Source organism: Lepidochelys kempii, chromosome 1 (genome assembly GCF_965140285.1).
Source record: "Lepidochelys kempii isolate rLepKem1 chromosome 1, rLepKem1.hap1, whole genome shotgun sequence".
In the NCBI taxonomy this organism is placed as follows: Eukaryota; Metazoa; Chordata; order Testudines; family Cheloniidae; genus Lepidochelys; species Lepidochelys kempii.
In genome coordinates, this window is record NC_136380.1 from 74,066,357 (window position 1) to 74,086,915 (window position 20,559).

Below are 20,559 nucleotides of genomic sequence, written 5' to 3' on the forward strand. Positions count from 1 at the left end.
ACTAGGTTATTTCATTTTTGTTTGCATTTATTAAAGTTTTGTTTTGAAAATAAGTAACTTGAGCCATATTTACTTGAAAATCCTCTCCCTAGGGATACTAGTGACAAGTGGTCTTGACAGAATATTTGTTTTTAAAAAATCCATTTTGTAACACTACTGAACATTTAATGAGTACTATTGTGTTTAGGACCATTCATCCTCTAAGATGAAATCAGTGGGAATTTTTCCATTGACTTTAGTGGGTACCAAATCAGATTTTCAATGTCATTTTCTAAAATCTAGTTGGTACTGTTACATAGTGTCTGTAATATGGCTTCCGAAGCCTTACACTCGGTTTCTGCCTCAACTGATTACTGCCCATAAACATATTTATAAAAATTGCTTCCAACGAAAACCAATTGTCAGCCCATCTGCTTATAGTTCTGTTAGCACAGAAGCATATGCCACTTGGTGATCATCTTAAAGGACAGCTGATAACCCCAGAGCTCACAACAGAGACCTTACATTCTTCTTTAATCAAAATATTTCAGGTTTCAGAGTAACAGCCATGTTAGTCTGTATTCGCAAAAAGAAAAGGAGTACTTGTGGCACCTTAGAGACTAACCAATTTATTTGGTTATTTATTTATTTCCACAGTATGCATCCGATGAAGTGAGCTGTAGCTCACGAAAGCTTATGCTCAAATAAATTGGTTAGTCTTTAAGGTGCCACAGTACTCCTTTTCTTTTTGCAAAATATTTCAGTGACAACTCCCCATGGCTTTTCACAGTCTTCCCAGTTCCATTCTGTACCACCTTCAAGCAGCATTACAAGAGGCATGCTTAAATATGACAAATTACACATGAGTATCTATGTTAACATGTCCATGAATCTCTGTAAAGATTCAGTTTTTGGATACTTTCCATTTGTATAACTGCCTGCATGTTACTTGGATATGGTTAAACTCTTTCATCAAATACATGTCCTACATGTGTCCTAATTCCATTCAGCCAACTCAGAAACTTGTTCTGTTGAAAGTTCTTGTCTGTGGCCCATTGCAGAATATTACACACAACTGGCATGCCAATGATCAATATCAACAGACTGTGGTGGCTATTGTTACATTGCTCATACTGCCATTCTCTTGTGTAGCCCAAAATAGTCTTGAGTGTGGGACTGGATTTGTGTTGTCCACTGGACTTTGGTCAAGTCAATAACCACTTCCACATGAGTTTACTAATGCTTAGCTCACTTTTGCAAAACACTGTTAATACACCTTTTGTATCTGTATATATTATTAGATCTCTTTCCACTTACTTTAGGGCGAGAGACGATGTGTGCATTTATATCCTTCAGTTCCACTGGGATATAAATGTTTCAGCAGTCAGGATTTTCATCCCAGACAGGTAAGACAGTTCAGTGGAAAGCACAATTTGCTATGCTGTGCACATTGTGATTAATTTTTGTTTGTGTGTATCACTTTGTAGTATACAAATACATCTGTGGCCTTTTACATTCCAACAATGGTGTGACTTTATCACTAGCTTGATTTGAATTGGGGGTAGTGGAGGGTGTCGGAGCAATAGGCCTCCCAGCGAGAAAGCCAAGCTTTTTCAGAAATTCATCTGTGTTAAATATCCATTGTTTTTTTTTCCTTATCTGATATTTGTGGGTTTGTAACATTATAATGTATGGTAATGAATGATACTGTGATAAGCTTTCTAATGTTTTTCACCAAAGTTTGACAACAGTGGCATTATGTGATGTGGCTGCAGGCTGGGGAAATGAGCAGTGTAAAACAGAAAACAAAACCTAGATGTCAGTTTGGCGTCAAATCAAAACTATGGACTTTTAACCACTGCAGCTGCCTCGGCTTCAGTTAACCTCTTGCTGATCTCCCCAAATAGGATTTCATCTAAAGCACCAAATTAAAAACTGAGACTGAGGGCTGGTTCTGTAAATTGAAAAGTGTACAAATGAATTGCTGGCAAACACACTTGGCAGCTGTCAGCCCTCTCAAGCTTCTGATCTATGTCACAGTATTGGGGGGGGGAGGGTTAGTTTTCATGGGGTAAAATGTAAGGATTATTTTTACCCCATTTCAGACCAGTTTACAGCAGACCACCAGGGACTATGTTAACAGATTTACAGTTTTTGGCAATGAAATGGCATAATGAACGAAGTACAGTGGAGATCATTAAAAATGGCTGCCAATAAATCCCTGTGATATGCAACATGCTGTTGCACCAGAGAACACTGGAAAGCATTGCTGTTTTCGCAACCATATTCACTCTAATCCAGACTTCTTCGTAGTTGTTGTGTTCATGCATGTATGCTCTGTGCATGTATGCCCAAAAGGTCCTCAAAGAGTTAAAGGTGACATGAGCTAGTACATTTTTAACAAGGCTACTCTCTGACAAATACTCCAGCTCAGAACAAACACGGTGTTAAGTGCAGCTGGCTGACAAAAGATTGATTGTTTTAATTTGACACTGATGAAACACTGTGGCATAAAACTCTCCTCCTCCCCACCCCCACACCTTTCTTTAAAATTTGCTGGCTACTGATCCTGTCCCCTGCACTCATAAATCAACTTTCAGCAACTACAGGCAGGTACGAAATTTAAACTCAACATTAGGGCTGGCCAAAATTGGTTAAAAAAGGCTAATGCACCGTGGAACTCAACCTTCCTTTCTCTTTCTTTTTTTTTTTTTTAATATAGCATTTCCCCACATATGAAACGAGAAATCCTTTTAGTAAGGGGAGAAAAGACAAAGAATACCTGTGAAGTAATAATGATCTAACGGCTGACATCACAGGCTCATTTCCCCCATATTCATTAGCTTCATAAAAATACAAACAATGGTGTACACTAAATAACAGGATGTAACCTACACAAATGCCATGGTGATTTCTCACCACTCACACGAGTGACACAAAGATAGTTTGGTAACTGGAGAGGCACAAGTCCCATAAGATCTTGCATCACAGGATCACCAAAGTCATGCACACTGTATTTAAAAGGCATTATTTTTGCTTGGAACGGTTCGTTGGCCATTAGCATTTTTCAGCTGTAAACAGAGCTTTTAAACCTCTCAAGTAGCTGGAGGGAGTAATGCAAAATGTCATCTCAGATATTGGGTCCCACTGTTCAGCTAGGCTTTTGTCAGTGGTGACACTATATAGGTTGAAAGTTTTCCTTGAATTTGGAAGAAAGAAAATGTTCCTCACAAGAAAATGTTCAGAACATGAAAATTTCTCAGCATACCAAGAAACAGATCTTCAACATAGATGTGTTGAATACATATATATATATGGAGGGTTGCCAGGCATCCATTTTTTGCCCGGTACGGTTGCCAATTTTCTAACTGCACAAAACAGAACACACTTCCCCCACCCCTGCCCTGCCCCTTCCCCAAGCTCCCACCACTGTCCTGCTCCTTCTGAGGCCCCGCCCCCACTCACTCCAGCCCACCTCCCTCCATCACTTGCTCTCCCCCACCCTCACTCACTTTCACTGGGCTGGGGCAGAGGGTTGGGGTGCGAGAGGAGGTGAGTGCACCAGCTGAGGGTGAGGGCTCTGGGGTGGGGCTAGAAATGAGGGAGTGTGGGAGGGGGACTGGAGTGAGTGGGGGCAGGGCCTAAGAGAAGGGCCAGCTGTGAGGCAAGGGTGTTCCGTTTTATGCAATTAGAAAGTTGGCAACCCTGTATATAATGGCACACCAGCCTATCCACAATAAACACCTCCTTCTCTACAAGAAAGAAAATATTGCAATCAAATTGGCCAGGCATATGAATGATCTCTGCTTCTCACTTCCATGATGTCATACGATGATTTGAGATATTTGAAATATCAGACTCAGATAACAGTATCAATAGATTATACAGAATATATAATCACTGAAGAAAAATTCCTAGCTACATGGGAAATACTAGGTACGTTAAAAGCGGCAAAGAGTCCTGTGGCACCTTATAGACTCTTTGCCGCTATTATAGATCCAAACTAACACAGCTACCCCTCTGATACTGAAGTACACTAAGAAATTGTAGGTATCCTCTCCCTCCCTTGCTCCATTATATTGTGTGTAAAAATACCCACAGATAGACACACATTGTGTCTATGTGAATATATATTTCAGCATTATGCACAGATATTATGAACATGCCCAGCAATCATTAATATTTAGACTCAATATATTCAATACATTTTACTGCCTTTTTGTTGTGCTTCATTAAAACCAGAATGGATAATAAATAGGGCAATTTTCCATGCAAACACAAACCTACAACACATCAAACTGAGACTTTTTCCTAAATGAATTATTTTAATATTAAAATACTGTTAACTTATGAGTTTATAGTACAATGGCTATTTTCATATACCTACATGAAAATAAATATGTTTGATAGACCTGTATTTCTTCACCCCATAGAGGGGAAATGTCATAGAATTATTTTCACTCCAACGACTTGCTATGCCTCTGTTTGTGTTATTTACAGTATGTAAGGTCTCATTACCTCAGACTCACCCCTCCTGCAGAGAAACAAATGAGAAGGGACTAAAAGGAAACAGCCTCTGAGAGGTTTTCCTCTAGGAGTGCTCTCCAGTTGTTCTTTTGGGAAAGTAGGGCTTGCTCCCCCAATACAGCAGGTAGAGGGACAATCCCAGAAACCTCACAGGACCACTGGAAGCCATAGGATTCTGTAGGCTCAGCGGGAAGCAGAGACTATCGATATCCACATTGGCTCTGGCTCTCTAGCAACCCCGACTGCTCTCCAGCAGCTTGGTTCCTGTGAAGCCACACAGACAGGGCTTCTACAGATAGTGGCTGCTTTGGGGACCCCTCTTTAATGGGAAACAGTTCCAGCTGTGGGAGAATGGGGAAGAGACAACCTGAGACAGTACTATGGGAGGTGGGGGAAAGAAATTTCCTCAGGGCCAATGGAAGGCAATTTGCATCATCCCTGCTATTTGCCCACTTCTCACCAGTATCCTCATTCAGATCCTAGAGTCATGGAGCCCTTGGAGGTTTCAGGGGAGCTCAGGGGTTAACCCAAAATCAGAGGGCAAAGAGGACTTCCTCACATAAAGGGCCTCTTCTGAGCATACATTGTGAGGGTACAATATATTTGATTGCAGATATTTTTCCATCGTGCTGTAGCGATCATGACATTTAAATGAATGGCTGTTATATGAATAATGCAAACTCTTCCCCCTCCCCCAGGGGAATTAAATCTTTAATTTGAATAATCTGTAAAATGACTGATGGAACCAAATTAATCTCTAATGTAAATCAATGAATTCGGTCCCCATTTGACTCAAGTCCCTGAAAACTGAGATACAACCGAGCTATAGAATGATTGGCTTTCCTCTTGTCTTCTTTTAAGTATATATCAGGTCTTTCTTATTAATTTTAAAATAATTTTAAGGACTGTGTTACCTTTGTGGGTAACACTGGCTAACACTGCACTGAAGCACTGGTGGAAAGAAGTTTCAAGGAGCTTTTCCCTCCCCCACCTCAGCACACTCACTCTGAAGCCAAGCACAATACAGAACTAGTGTCTTTGAGCACTCGCTAATGTCCCCAATTATACTCCATGGACCCAAGGGCCCAAAGACTTACCCTGCCTGACACTGAGAGCTGCTGCTAGCATCTGGCAGCAGGAACAAAAGGGAATATATGATGCTCCTTTCTAAAGCAAGTGTAAGGAAATTGGTGCAGCACTCGGGTGTCCTGCAGAATCAATGCAAAGGTAGAATGTCTCAGAACAGCCTCAGCAATGCCTGAGGGAGCAAGACCACAATTAAACTGGACTTTCAGTTTTTAAATTCACATCAGAAATCATGAAAAATGCACATATTTTATTGCTGATCACAGAAATCAGATATGCAAAAGTTCCATTAAATAATCAACTCTTATCCTCCTGACAGTGTAGGATCTACAGTAGTCCCCTGACAGACCAGATGACAGATATTAAAACTGATATCAGTTAAAATACCAAGATGATGCAATAACTACTACTATTGCACTTATATATTTTAGATATTCAGGAAATCTAAATACACATTAATTTAGAGGTAGGTAAAGAAAAAAAATCAACAAATCTATTTAAAGAGACAATGAATGAGAGCAGGACTCAGCAACCCCTTAACTCAGTGCCAAAACTCCTAGGGAGAGTCTTCATTAGGAAGAAAAGTGTGTTTTTACCTCTTGTTGGCTAACAAGTGGTAACTAAGGCTACAGCTACACTAAGAGCTAGGGGTGGGATTCCCCTGCTTGTGTACACGCCTTCAGGAAAGCTCTCACCCACCTGAAACTGGTGGGTATGTGCTCAGCCGTGCTTCTGCTTCTCTACACATGCTACCACAGCTACGCTGTTATTTCTATTTGCACTAGTTCAATGAGAGCTAACGTGAGTATGTGTACACAAGCAGGGGAATCACAACCCTAGCTTGTAATATATAGAGATAGTCTAATATTAGGCAAAATCCTACTGAAGACACAGGCAGTTTGCTGTGTTAACATGAGTTAGCCAGGTCAATGTAAACCCTACAGTCCCCCATGTTGTTTACCTAGGGTGACCAGATGTCCCTGTTTATAGGGACAGTCCTGATTTTGGGGTCTTTTTCTTATATAAGCTCCTATTACCCCACACCCCCGTCCTGATTTTTCTCATTTGCTGTCTGGTCACCCTATGTTTACCTCAATTTGCTAACACATGAAAATTACAACTGCTTTTGTCATCACTAGGATTTTACCTCAAGTAAGTTACCATGTATTTGCTAACATGAAGCTGAAATGCATGTTATTTTGCTAGTAAAGATAAAGCTCTACTGACTTCAGTGGTGAAAGATATGGCTTTGAAATAAGGAATATCCTGCTTGGCCATCTAGAGACAACTTCAGGAACTACTCCCTCCCCTTTCCCGGCTCCAACCAAGATCAATATTATACTGATACTATCCTCGCAGTTGCTCTGTATATGCATTTATGTAATGACTGGAAAGGAAACAGAAGTAGAATATGAACCCAAGAGGAAAGAATGGCTCCTATGCATTTGTAAATAAGGCTAAATTGTGACTTCTACTACTCACCAACAGAAGGAAGTGAAGGGATATACAAAATCCCCATTTATACTCCTGCATGAGCTACCAGACCTGTCATGACAATGGAAATAGCCAACACATCCTGCCTGCTGGAGAGTCCAGCAAACCCCTCTTACCTATACCTCAGACAGAGGAAGCAAGGAGGGAATGTATATCAGAGGGTGTCTCTGAAGTACACTGCCTCCCGACACTAAAGAATGGGAAAGAGACAAACCTTTGCACATTGTAAATATACATTGCAATGATTGTGTATACTGTAGATCAGGGGTCAATAACCTTTGGCAAGCGGCCCATCAGGGTAATCCACTGGCGGGCAGCGAGACATTTTGTTTACATTAACGGTATGTGGGCATGGCCCCCCGCAGCTCCCAGTGGCCGCAGTTTGCTGTTTCCTGCCAATGGGAGCTGCGAGAAGCAGCAGCCAGAATGTCCGTGAACCATGGCCACTGGGAGCTGCAGGGGGCCGTGCCTGCGGACGGTCAATGTAAACAAAATAAGAGTTACAACGTAAACAAAATGAGAGTTAGAGGAATCCTTGCATAAAACCAAACATGTCAAATTTGGATGCAATTAGTTCATAAATAAAGGCACGATTACTTCTATTGAGTATATCACCTGTAAAATCTAGGTCAAAATTGTTCACACCCATTAACTGTTACCCAGCATGGATCTTCAGGCTTTCCAAAAAGCTGGAATATATCTCATGATAGGTTTTTGTTGCTGTTATTTCTTTGTTTGTTTTTGTTTGCTTGGCTTTCTCGTGACATCAATGATTTGCTTGAAAAAGAATGATTTAGCCGAGGAAAGTTGGAGAAATTTTGCGAGTTAAATCCCACAGTCAAATTAAACAAACTTTTGAGACTGAATTTTCAAAGGGGAGCTGGGCACCTAACTTCCATTGAAACTCAATAGGAGTTGCATGCCTAACTCCTTTAGCCTCTTTGAAAATCAGATCTTAAAAGTAGAATGTACAAAACAATACTGTTCCTAGAAACTCAATGTGGCTTTAATCTTTCCATATTCTATTTAATATTAAATTAAACACAAATCATTAATGGAAGTGTATGAGAGGTCATTTGCTGCAGAGTTGTTACAATTTATCATATAAATACATACACAAGAACATTTGAAAACTCAGATCAAGAGTGTAAATACACATTTAGGATCATTGACTTTATAGAAAGAGACCCTGGAGCCATTACCGTTCATCGTGTAAAAACATAAATATTAATTTAAGTGCTTAATATTCATCCGTAGACCATAAAGACTTCAAGAGCCAATATTGCTTATTATTGGATATAGAAAAACAACTACATTCAAAAATCATTAAGATAGCAAAGCCAAGCACTTAAAAGTTAGAGAATGCCAGAATTAAGGTTGCCTCCTGATTGTTGGGAAGCTGTCCTGGCCCTCATGTAACTCAAAGTTGCTGCAGGACAGTTCTTAGCTTCCAAATAGTAACTAACTCACAGTAAAAACAAATATTCAAACTGCAAGCTTGCAGTTTGAAGAGCTGAAGGAATTATAATCTTTGTAGATTTATAAATTGCATCAAAATTCAGATTTTATTTAGAATTTTAACCTTTGAAACCTTGTGAATTTATAAGGATCTAAATGGGCTTGGATCATTAATACAAATTCGACAATGTCCCCTTTTCACAAACTAATTAACAGATGCTGCCACCTTTGCTTGAGTCCTTTGAAACCAAAGGGCAGACTGTAGCTTTGCACAGGGAATGAACTATACTTCTGAGTTTAGGAACATGTTTACCCCTGACTCTAGGGGAAGTAGCAAAGTACCATTTACCTGCATTGACTCAGATGTGGTGGTCAGTGCTTTAGGGGGTAGAGTCTTCTCCTTCCTCTTGGGTTGCGGGGAGAAGGTAGCAGATGCAGAGCACTAACTGGGCCTAATTTCTGGGTATTCCACACAGGGCCGTAAGGAAAGTTTTACTCCCCTTATGCCTCAGCATGGGCAGTACTTACTTTGTGCAAGGGCTGAGCCTCGGCACCTCTAGGCTTGGCAATTTATAGCCCCATCACCTCTGGGCTTGCTGCTTCAGTTATGAATGTAAAAAAATTGCTTGAGCCCTGGTACCTCTTTCATGAAAAATTAAGCACTGAGCACAGGCATGTAGGTGACAGCCATTTGAGACTAGTGAGACTTGTGGTAGCACAAGGTACTATTTCGTGAGCCAGACTGACCCCCTTAATCTTACTGGTCAGAAGATCTCACAAGAGTGACTAAAATCCATGGGATTAATCATATGAGTAACTGCTTGGCAGTGTAAGAGTGGTAGTAATAGACCCATAATAATTTTGTTAAAAATAAAAGAAATAACACACCTTCCATCCTAAACTAAATCTTACCCACCTCACAAAAATCAAGTTTCTTGGCTACTTATAGGGTACAGATTACAGTGTGTCAAGTGTCAGAGTATTTGAAAGCATGATTTAGACTTGCAGCATGACCAATTTCTGCTTCTCCCGAAGTGCATGGTCCTAGTTTACCACTACATTATTTCAGTTTTACCCCAGGGTGATGCTACTGAAATGAACAGCGTTACAACACTGCAAAATCACAGTAATCCAGTTGCAATCAGCCCCATGGAAGTTATGACCAGTGACTTCAGTGGGAACACAGCCCACAATATTTAACTTTTAAAAATATATATTTTTTGTTTATTAATTTCATTGATCTGATATCTTACCACCCACGGTTTGTCAGGTACCCAAATCTCCCACAAGTACTTCGGCATATCTCCAAAATTCAGTGCCTAAAAAGCAAGTAATATTTAAATAAAAAGATGTTACTTTTAGTACAGATTTTCAGATATCCCTCCACCCGTTGGCCCAGTGTTGGCTAATATATAAAGCAGAAATATGGGCAAATCTCTGGCAGGGGAAATGAAATAATTCTCTCTTGGGTGTTCAGGCTTCTGAAAGCTCATATCTTGGTTATCCAAGTACATGCTTGGTAACATTTGAAGTGCTACATCAAGGAACAATTTACTTTAAGGCTGATTTTACAACATTGTGCTATACTTTGCTGCAATCAGGCAACAGATTTTCAAAACAGCAGAGCAGGTTTAGTTTTCTGTTTAGTGAACTACCCACTGAAATTGCTGTCTCATAAGAAGAAAAAACTTATTTTTTAATTTAATGCACTATTAAGCTTTTTATTAAGATATTATTAAATCAACCCTCAGACTCTAAAAAGCAAAACCAGCAGATCTTTAAAACTGCAATTAAAGTTGTGTTTAATATGGGAGCATTAATGGATGTTCATGCTCTGTTACCAACTGCTGAATATAAATAGCACTATGTAGTTCAAATCCCCTTTTGGGTGTAGGACTTTGATACCTCAACAATAATCTTAATCCATGTGTGTGGAATGAAAACAATATCTGTGGAGAAGAAGTTTCCTGGGTTCCAAAAGTTTGCAGAATCTTCAGTGCTGTATATTGCTCTAGGAAATGGCTCTTTGGGTTATTTATTTTGACAACAGATCAGTAGTGCGAGAGTAATTTTAAGCAGTTATAAACAGGAAAAAATCATGTACTCTACTTGAGAAGCAAAGGGAGAGCAAGAAATGTATATTTTTATTTTCTCCTCTGTGTATTGTGTTGCTCAGATATTCAACTATTATTTTATTAGAAAAGAAGGGCTTCCTGGACGTCTAACATTAGGTTAAGAATAACACATGTGGAAGTTAGATCACTTCAAATCCACTCTCTACAGAGTCATGATTCTGAATTCCGTACAAACATCTTTGTACAATATATTCAAGGAGGACATTAGTATTCTGTTCAGAATTGTTTGCCCACTTCTTTATCATATGGTAAGCAAGAACATCAGAAAACTTTACATCAAAAAGTGTTGTCAATCCCAATGGAAAAAACACGTCTGTTCCAAACTACTCCCAGCAGATATCTCGATATCTTACGTGAGTCTTGTGTTCTTAGAGCGTTATATCACAGTTCTTAAAAGCTTTCTGAAAAACCCTGCCTTGAAAGCAGCAAGTCTTCTTAACTATTTATATCCACTTAAAGCAGTCTCCTCTGATACCTGACATGATGTTTCTGACTAATGTGGGGAGATCCTTTCTTTGCGAAGTAACACCTCATTTGAAAGAAAACTCACTTTAAACCAAAATAATTCTTATGCTCTTTGAATCAAAAGTATTTATGTACTCCATGGAGATTAATAAATATAATTTAACCAAAAAAAATAAGGCAACTGAAAATGTTTTAAAATACATTCCACATTCAGAAGATTTCTTCTCTTGCTGGTATTTTATGCCTGTTAGTCTTTCTACTTGTACAGGTATAAATCAAGTGCAACTCAGCTCAAGTCAATGGAATTACACAGGTTTAAAACCACAGAGAGGCGAATCAAGCCAAATGCTGCCTTCAGATAAATGTGTGCAATTCCCACTCACTTGGATAGGAGTTATATGAATATATTTGAAGGTAGAATTTGGCATATGTTATCAAATACATTATCTTAAACTATCAAAACTCCTCTAGAAAGCTTTCAGAATTATTGTTTCCTACAAGTGGTTTTGTAAAGAAGTATAATAAAAACAGTAATGTTAATAAGAAAATAATGTATTCCCCTTCCAGGTAAAGACGCTGCAGTGACCATTAACATACAAATATTATATTATATATAATATTTATAAAATGAACAAATGTTAAATAATATGTGATTATTAAATCTAAAGGACTGTAACCTTACAATCTGCCTTGAGTAAAGGAAGACACATAGCTGCGCTGAGAATGTATTATGACCCAAATGTACACTTCCTCCCTTAATCTCCCTTTGCTCTGTGGAGCAGCTTATTTCATTCTGTGTGCTACCTATTTGGCCCCAACAAGGCTGGGGATACACAATCCCATTTTGTCTAGACAGGGGAGTAAGAGGGACTTTACTTCTCTGCCCAGATAAATTAAAGCTAGCCCAAGAGGAGAGGAGCGTCTGAGAGAGGCTGACAGTAATGAAAAATAAAACACCTCTAAAAAAGAGTGGCTTTAAAAAAAAGTGTTAAAAATGGTAAAGGATTGTTAAAGATGGCTGTCATAGCCGCAGATGAGACCCATAACCTAGAGTTCAAGACAGGGAAGACTCAGTCACCTCCTGACCTACAGTGTAATGAGAATCCTTGCATGGTGGTTGTTGTCAAAGAGCACACACTTTTCAGGTTCTGCTGAGGTTCAAGGAGATCTTGAATATATCTAGTTACTTCCCCAGTAGGGGTTTAAAAGCCAGCAAAATTTAAGATACCATAAAACATGTAAGATTTGTACCTGTAGACCACAGTCCACTTTTCTAATCTTTTTTTCTTTCTGACTGTGCCTGGCTTTTATAAAATGACATTAGTAAAATCTTTCAGCTGAAATACAGTCGGGCAATCCATTTAATCTAACATTCTCCATCTACAAACAGAAGGGTTGGGAAAATATCCTGGCTGAATATCAATTTGGGGGGGAAGTGACATAAAATCAGCATCAAGGGTGATGTACTGCAATCCAACAGCAAGGGAGATAACAAGAAGCAGGTCTACCAACTGCTCTATTTCCCAATAAAATGAGCAGACAACCACAGACCTGCAAAATGTAATGAAAACTGTCTACAGTGTCAACACTTTATGCACAAAAGTAAGAGTAAGGGCAGATTAGTCTAAAACTCCCACAATAATCATGCTTTTGTCAGCTAAAAAATCCAATACATAGTAAAATCCTGTCCATGCTCTATTTCTAATTATTCTACATCTTTCTTGTTTATTAAAGGAGCTTGATCTTGCAGTCCATAAACAGGCAAAGTTCCCAGTAAAATTAATGGAACTGTTGCTAGAGTATGAACAGCAGGATCAGGTCTTAAATCTCTCTTTTCCATGCATCCATCCAAAAATGTGTAAGAGTTTGAATTTTTTTAATATATTAAAAAAAAGAAATCAGAATCCTGAATTAGGGAGATCTGAATCTAAAAGACAGATAAATTTCAGATTTTAATCCGAACACTGTCAAATCTTCCTTCCTCTGGTGAGGAGTTCCACAACTGAGGTCTCGGTGCTGAAAACTGTTGGCTACCTAGACCTGAAAGTCTTAACCTGGGTCTCTTCAGCCAAATCATACAGAGAGATGTGCATAATGCTTGTGGAGTTTAGCAGCCTCAATTCCACAAATTAAATGTCTATGTATGTCTTTACTTAGGCACAACTCCCACTGAAGCTAAAGGAACAAACATAGGAAATGCTGAACTTGTGTCTCTTGCTGTCATCAATGGGAGTTGCACATGCTCTACTTTTCTGCTGATGTAGAGGGAAATAGGTGAGACAGATGACACTGTCTGGCTAATGGATAGGATAGGGGAGTTAAGAGACTTGGAGCTTGTCTACACAGTGCCTTAATGCACAACAGATGAAGTGTAAATTCTAATGAGCACTAGAGTGTTGCGCACTAACCATCCGTGTAGACTCTGCTGGTATGTACTAGAAGTTCCCCAGTGCACATTATGTAGTCCTGTTTCAAACTGTGCTATGTTAACATACACGAGGGAACTTTTAGTGCACAACAGCAGGGAGTGACATGTTGGTGTGCATTAAAATTTACATCCCAGACTAAGGGACCATGCAGACAAGACTTTGGGTTTTATTCCCAGTTCTGCCAGAGTTTTCTATGTGATTTTAGGCAAGTCACAATTTTCCAACCTGGAAGCCTCAAATGAAAAACCAAAATCTATTTTAAGACATCTAAACAAGTGACCTGATTTTTGGAGGTTCCACTGAAGTCAACGCCACTACCTGTGTGAAAATAGGCTTGCAGAATCAGGCTCTTAATCTTCAGGAATCTGATGTCTGTTTACTACTTATCTACTGTCATCATGTACAATATCATCACTCTGAAGACAGATCCAGCTTCCCTAGCAGTAAATGCTGTTGGGTATGGCCCCACATATATTAAAGGGAATAAAATTATAATATAACAATTAGTAAAACCAAGAAGCATTTTATACAATAGTCTAAGAAGAGACATTAGGTCAGATTTATGGCCAGTCCCTTTCATGGGTATGTGTGCACAGAGACTCTTCCTCATTCACCCCTACACTCCAGTGCAGCTAAGCCACATTGCAGTCCTTCAAGTGTCCTTCAGATGGGTGTTAAAATGGATGCACTCACAGGGGTAGTTCTGGGGTGATGAGGCTCTGCACTGCTGCCTACACAGGACTAGTCCTTTATATGCAGATATAAAATCATCTTAATGGAAGGAGACCTTGTCAAAAACAGAGGGAAAAGTTAAATATCCCCCTTTATTTATGGCAAGGAAATAAAAGATCCAAGAAAGAAGGAAAAATAATAAAACAAGGAACCTGAATATAGTTGTGCCCTGACATTTTGATACACACAAAAATACCTCCATAATAAGCACTTAATTCAAGGAAAGAGCACCAGATAAGCCCTTGCCAATTTATTCTGCTCCTGTGTATGCCAATTGGCATGACCTATACTGTCTTCATCATTCGGTTGCTTGCAACTTGTCTTTATTGTTTGTTCAGGGAGGAATGGGCCCCACTGTGCAAGGGAAAAACAACCACCAAGTTTTGTCTATAGAAATTGCAGTATTTTATTGTACAAAAACTTTGGAAAGCCAAAAAAATTGTTTGACATTAAAAGAACCCAACTCCACAGAAAAATGTGAAATCAGTTGTGCCTTATCGTGAACACCACTGCTATCTTGGAACAAATCAGCTGCGGCAGATAGCCATTCATTCAAAGTTGCTTGTTTTCAAAGAGACAAAACACACCCACTCACTGTGTTAAAGACAATGTCAAAGGGCGTCAAACACATTTTTCACCAATAAACTTTCCTATGACCTATTGCCTGGCAAGAAATTGCCTGGGATGGTTTCACATTGGTGTTAATGGCAGTTATGGAAGGGAAACTCCCCCAATCAAAGTGGAGATCTGTTTTGCAGATCTGAGAGAAGCATCTGAACTACAGAAGAAGTATCATGATCCAAGTTCCACTTTCAGAGTGTGTTATGATTCCCCTGAGTGTGACTGTAGTCTGCCGTAACACTGTAAATCTTACTTTAAGTTACTTCTGTTACTCAGCATTCCATTCCTGACCTACACCCAACCTTCATTCCGGACACCATAAAGTATCATGTTAATTGCTTTAAAAACCTAAAAAGAAACTAAGACAAAACAAAATAGTAAACACAGACTCAGACTTTAAGACCAGAAGGGACCATCATGATTATCTAGTCTGACCTTCTGCATATTGCAGGCCACAGAACCTCGCCCACCCACTCCTTTAATAGACCCATGAACTGTGGCTGAGTTACTGAAGTCCTTAAATCATGAAACCACCATTTACATTAGTTTAAACTTGCAAGTGACCTATGCCCTATGCTGCAGAGGAAAGCAAAAAAACAAAACAAAACCAAAAAAACCCAGCCCAGGATCTCTGCTAATCTGACTCAGGGGAAAATTACTTCCCAACCCCAAATATGGCAACCACTTGTACCCTGAGCATTTTGGCAAGACCGAACATATAGTAACTCAGAGCCTCCCTATCTAGTGTCCCATCACCAGCCAATGGGGATATTTGCTAGTTGCAGTCACAGGTCAGCCATATGCCATTGTAGGCAGCCTCGTCAAACCATCCCCTCCATAAACTTACCAAGCTCAGTCTTGAAGCCTGTTTAGGGTTGCCAACCCTGCAGGATTGGCCTGGAGTCTCCAGAAATATGTCCAACCAAAATTGGCAGCCCTAAGCTAGGTTTTTTGCTCCCATGGCTCCCCTTGAAGGCTGTTCCAGACCTTCACTATTCTGATAGTTAGAAACCTTCACCTAATTTCAAGCCTAAACTTGTCAATAGCCAGTTTCTCTCTCAAGGTCTTCCACTGTTGCAACCCTTCTGTTCTTATTCCCCCTTTTTACATTTGTTTATTGTCTATGTAATGTCTAATTAAGACTAATCTTGGAATGAGGATTTATCTTTTTAGGTGTGGAAAGCTTCATCACAACTGTGGCACTGAATAAATAATACATGTGAAGGTTATTTTGAGGCTCTCTTTCTTATTTGGGGCACAAGAAACCTAAATACATTCAATTCTTAAGGACAGCACTTGGTAATTCTGAACTAAGGATTCTTTGTTTATTTTTAATTTACACTTCAAAGAATTAGGTTCAGGTTAAATATACCTACGTCTGTAGCCTGCATCGTGCGGGAGGTCAGACGAGACGATCATAATGGTCCCTTCTGACCTTAAAATCTATGATTCTATGACTGAGGAAGGGCTGCAAGATGTGGCCCTCTATGAACAAAAACAAACTGTATTCCAGCCAAGGAGATACTGTGAGGCACTATGTGAAATTACATCTATGTGAAATACATTAGTGTTTTCAATCTGCTTCAAAAGTGATGCATTCTAGATTCCAAAACACACTATCACAAGTGGCATGCCTGTTGGTTGTCTCAGGCAAAAAGAGGTGAAGGATTCAAACTGCTCTCTAGCCCCTTGAGACTGACCCTCAAGATCAGGGTTGGCATACACTCTTGCATCAGTGTGAAGAAGTTTGCATTGCTGGGCACTGCACTGCACCTGGGATAAACAGAGGACTTTAGCCTCCAGTGTTGTCAAATCTATCACCTTTCACTAGTATAAGTTTCATTTAAAATTGAAAGCAGTGGAGGCTATATACGGATCTGCTATTTGAAGACATATCAGCAGTCAGGGAAAGCTACAGTAGTTCTGACACCATAAGACACTGACAAACCCAAATGCCCTAAAAGAAAAAAGGAGCATGCCTTTGAGACTGTACACTCCCCATAGCCCCTGCAAGTGTTTTACCCAGAGCAGTAGCAGCACATTCTTCAAGAGAAGCTTATCCCTTCAGAAGCAATAGCAATCTCTCTTGCTCTCGCATTCAGAGAAGCGATTTGCTATGCTGAAAAAGAGAAAGGTCATTTCTTTACACCTCAGAAGAGGGCTGCAATGTGATAGGAAGAATATCAGGTATGAAATGCTACATTTTGCTAGAACCCCAAAGGAAGCCAGGCTTCAGCTGTAAAACTGGCACTATGACTCAATGCTCTAATTTATCCCAGTTTAGTGCATTGACTCTACTTAGTACCATGAGCTAGAATCCCAGCTGAGAACAAAATTGGACAGTCAGACTTCCTGGATCTCATTTACAGAGGTGGCAGGGTCATTCCAAGTTACCAAAAGAGTGACAACCTTGGGCGGTGTGCACGGATGGTACAGAGAGAAAGACAGTCATAGTATGTGAATTTCCGTACTTTATCTGATAATGAAGGGTTATACTTCTGATCCAGGAATGAGGATATGCAGTCTACTGTGACAGGTTTTGTTTTCCCACCATAAACTAGCGGTGCCAAAGCAATCATACTGATGACCCTTGGGATACAGGGGAGATAAATCAAGTCTCAGAAAGAAACTCAGAAATTGTTCTGATTACAGTGCCTAAGGAACAATTGATTGAACCCTCCCTCAGCAACTTTTTCCCCATCACAAAATGGAAAAATATTTTGTCAAGATTTATCTAAAGGAGCTGCATTGTTACAGATGTTCCTCTTCATTTATTCATACATTCTGTTTCTGGTAAATCTTATCTGATTCTCTCTTCTTTCTAAATGTCATGAGTTTTACCCTGGCACTTGCACTGATGTTAACATTTGAAGGGGGAAAAAAGACTGTACTTAAGTTTAATAGAATTCATATTTAATAATGTAGTCAATAAAGTCAGATCACTTAATCAGTATAGGCTGCTCTACTCTGGACACTAAAATGCCTTAAATGAAGTATGTTGATCCCATTATACATTATTCACCCATTATTTCTGACCCTAAAGACGAAAAATAAAAATTAACACCTTCCAGACTACACTTCATCAATAAATATGGCTGCTCTCTTAAATAAATGAAATGGCCTTCAGTTGACTAAACAGTGTTTTGCTCTATAAAATTGAAGTTTATCCTAAGGTGAAAATAGAGGACAAGAAATAAAAGCAAACTGTATTTGCATCATTTCAGGTTATTCTAAAGAAAGATGACAAGTACCAATCTGAATCAAAGGGTGTGAAAACCAGCTAGTTCTACCATCCTACACTAATCCTGACATTACCAGCATTTGATTTGTATCAGTGAGTATAACAATATAATGTAATTAGTAATGGTAATATGACTGAAAATAGTATAAACAGCATTGCTCCACTGCCTTTAAATTAGTTTTGTAAGCATGTTAATAATATACCATCAAGCATCAATACAAATCCTTGACAGCCCCACGAAAAGAGATTGTGCATGTCTAAGCAATTTTCTCATACACAGGTTTTCTTTAGAAAACATGTTGTCAGTATTCCATTAGCTCAGGGGAGTGTATACACAAAAGAAGCTCTGCTAAAGAAGTTTGATTGCTAGCCAAGAAAGCATCTGTTCAATAGCCTGTGTTTACTGCTGACTGGGATGGGTTTATAGGTGTCACTATGTCCAGAGAATTTCTGCTTTAAAGAAATCCTGCTGTTCAGTGAACACATTTCTCATTCCCCTGATAGGTGCAAAAATTTCCCTTGGACAATATTTGCACACAACCTGCTCAATGTGTGTGTGTGTGTGTGTATTATACATTCATACACACACAAAACCTAGTAAGGGCCTGATCCAAAGCCCACTGAAGTCAACAGGAGTCTTTCGACAGTTTACCTTGGGACTTCAAGCAAGCCCTAAATGTGAAACACTCAAACAGAAAAACAAATGTATTCATATTGTTTTGCTATATTTCCTAATAATGAATTCAGAGTTCCCTAATTCTAGGAGTGCGGCATTATGGGCAGAGCTGAAAACACCACCTTTGCTTAAGTTTTGCTAAACATTATATATTAGAAGCATTCTGGATGCCTTAGCATGCAGTCTATGAAAATCATATACCTGCAGCTTTAGCATTCACATACATGCGTGAAAAATATTGTCCATTACATCCATATTTTTATTAAAGTAATCTTAGGGCCCAACCTTTAACTCATGTGAATAATCATTACATGAATAATCACATAAATATCAAGGGACTATTCATTCACATAATTAAGGGTTTGCAGGACTGGTCCTGAAGTATTGTTACAACAAAGCATTGGACATTCATTGGCCAAAGCTCTTTTCCAATTTGTCTGTCAGTGAGCCAGATTTATTCCATTTCAATTATGTAAAAACTATGTGCTAAATCTGGCATACAGCGTGGGTATAAGTAGGTTACTTGCCTTACTACTGTGCAGTAGCTATGCTATTATAAATGAAGACATGTTTGTGTTTGTGGACCCAGATTAAACTGATTTTTAAAGAAATTATTTTCATTCCCCCCACCAGCCTGACTAAAGTGTAGGCAAAGTTAAGGGGGACTTTAGCCTTATCGTAGTGTGCGTTTATATATAAACAGCGCTCAAAAGTTAGGAAGTATGAATATTGAGGTAACCTCCGCCTCGCTCAAATGTTGGCAGATTTTTACAAGGATCAGTGGTGCCCACAGCCACACATGCACTAAGCACAGTGCATACCATTGGGAGGGGCACCATGCCAAGGCGTCAGCATTGGGACTTCCCAGTGGCAGCAGTGAGGAGGATCAGTGCTGGCTGCTCCACTGCCCACTCAGATTTGGCCCCACAGGGCTGCGTACCAGGTTGGAATGCCTCTTACTTAATTTTGGCCCTGACATACACCCGACACAATGCTGTGGCTGTAAGGCCAAGCCTCAGCAGCACTGATCCCCCTCCCTGCACACCAGGTTGCCATGACACCCAATTTTGGCTCTGCTACCCCATCATCATGACCGAGAGGCCATGTGGAACAATTTGAGTGGGGAGAGGGGCAGACAGCTTCTGCGCCAGGCCTCCCTCCAGGGACCTTCCCAGCCTTGCGCTGCTTCCAGCGGCCCGTGTCCTCTGTTCTACCTGCAAGATATTCTTATTGACAGTCTCAAGACTGACAGACAATCAAGTGCCCCTACAAGGGAGCCAGCCAGGAGAGGGGCAGCAGGAGTCCTGGGGCAGACCATGACACCAAGGTTGCAACCATGCCACACTTATGCCAGAGCATGGGAGCAATAGAACTTCTCAACAAAATGGCTGTACAAATTTTATTTTTAATATGGGCAAAACAGTCCCCCCCCAACCCCATTCTTGGAAACAACTGAAACAATTTAAATGAAATTTTCCCCACAACATGTCAGCTTGAGGCAGGCACCCATAATAGAAAATTTCAGGGCAAATGGTGAAAGCTTGGTAACGTTATAAGTAACTGTAAATGTAGTTTTACACTGTCAGGCAACCTTCACTCTCTCTCTCTCTCTCTCTCACACACACACAGTATTTTCATTTGATTCATGATGTAGAGCTAAAGGAGTGCATATTTCCAGTACCAATATGACAGCACATACTTTCTTGAATGGCATTT

The 20,559-nt window shown here is 39.7% G+C and overlaps 1 protein-coding gene across 11 annotated transcripts in view; it reads right to left on the minus strand.

Moving 5' to 3' along the window:
* Positions 1–20,559, minus strand: part of PCDH9 (protocadherin 9) — an 892,742-nt gene that overhangs the window by 509,385 nt on the left and 362,798 nt on the right. Inside the window, exon 3 of one of the 11 annotated variants that reach the window (XM_073346252.2) lies at positions 9,798–9,863. The exons of the other annotated variants lie outside the window; for them this stretch is intronic. Coding sequence (XP_073202353.1) covers positions 9,798–9,863 — 66 coding nt within the window. The remainder of the gene's footprint in view (positions 1–9,797; positions 9,864–20,559) is intronic. 11 annotated transcript variants of the gene reach the window in all.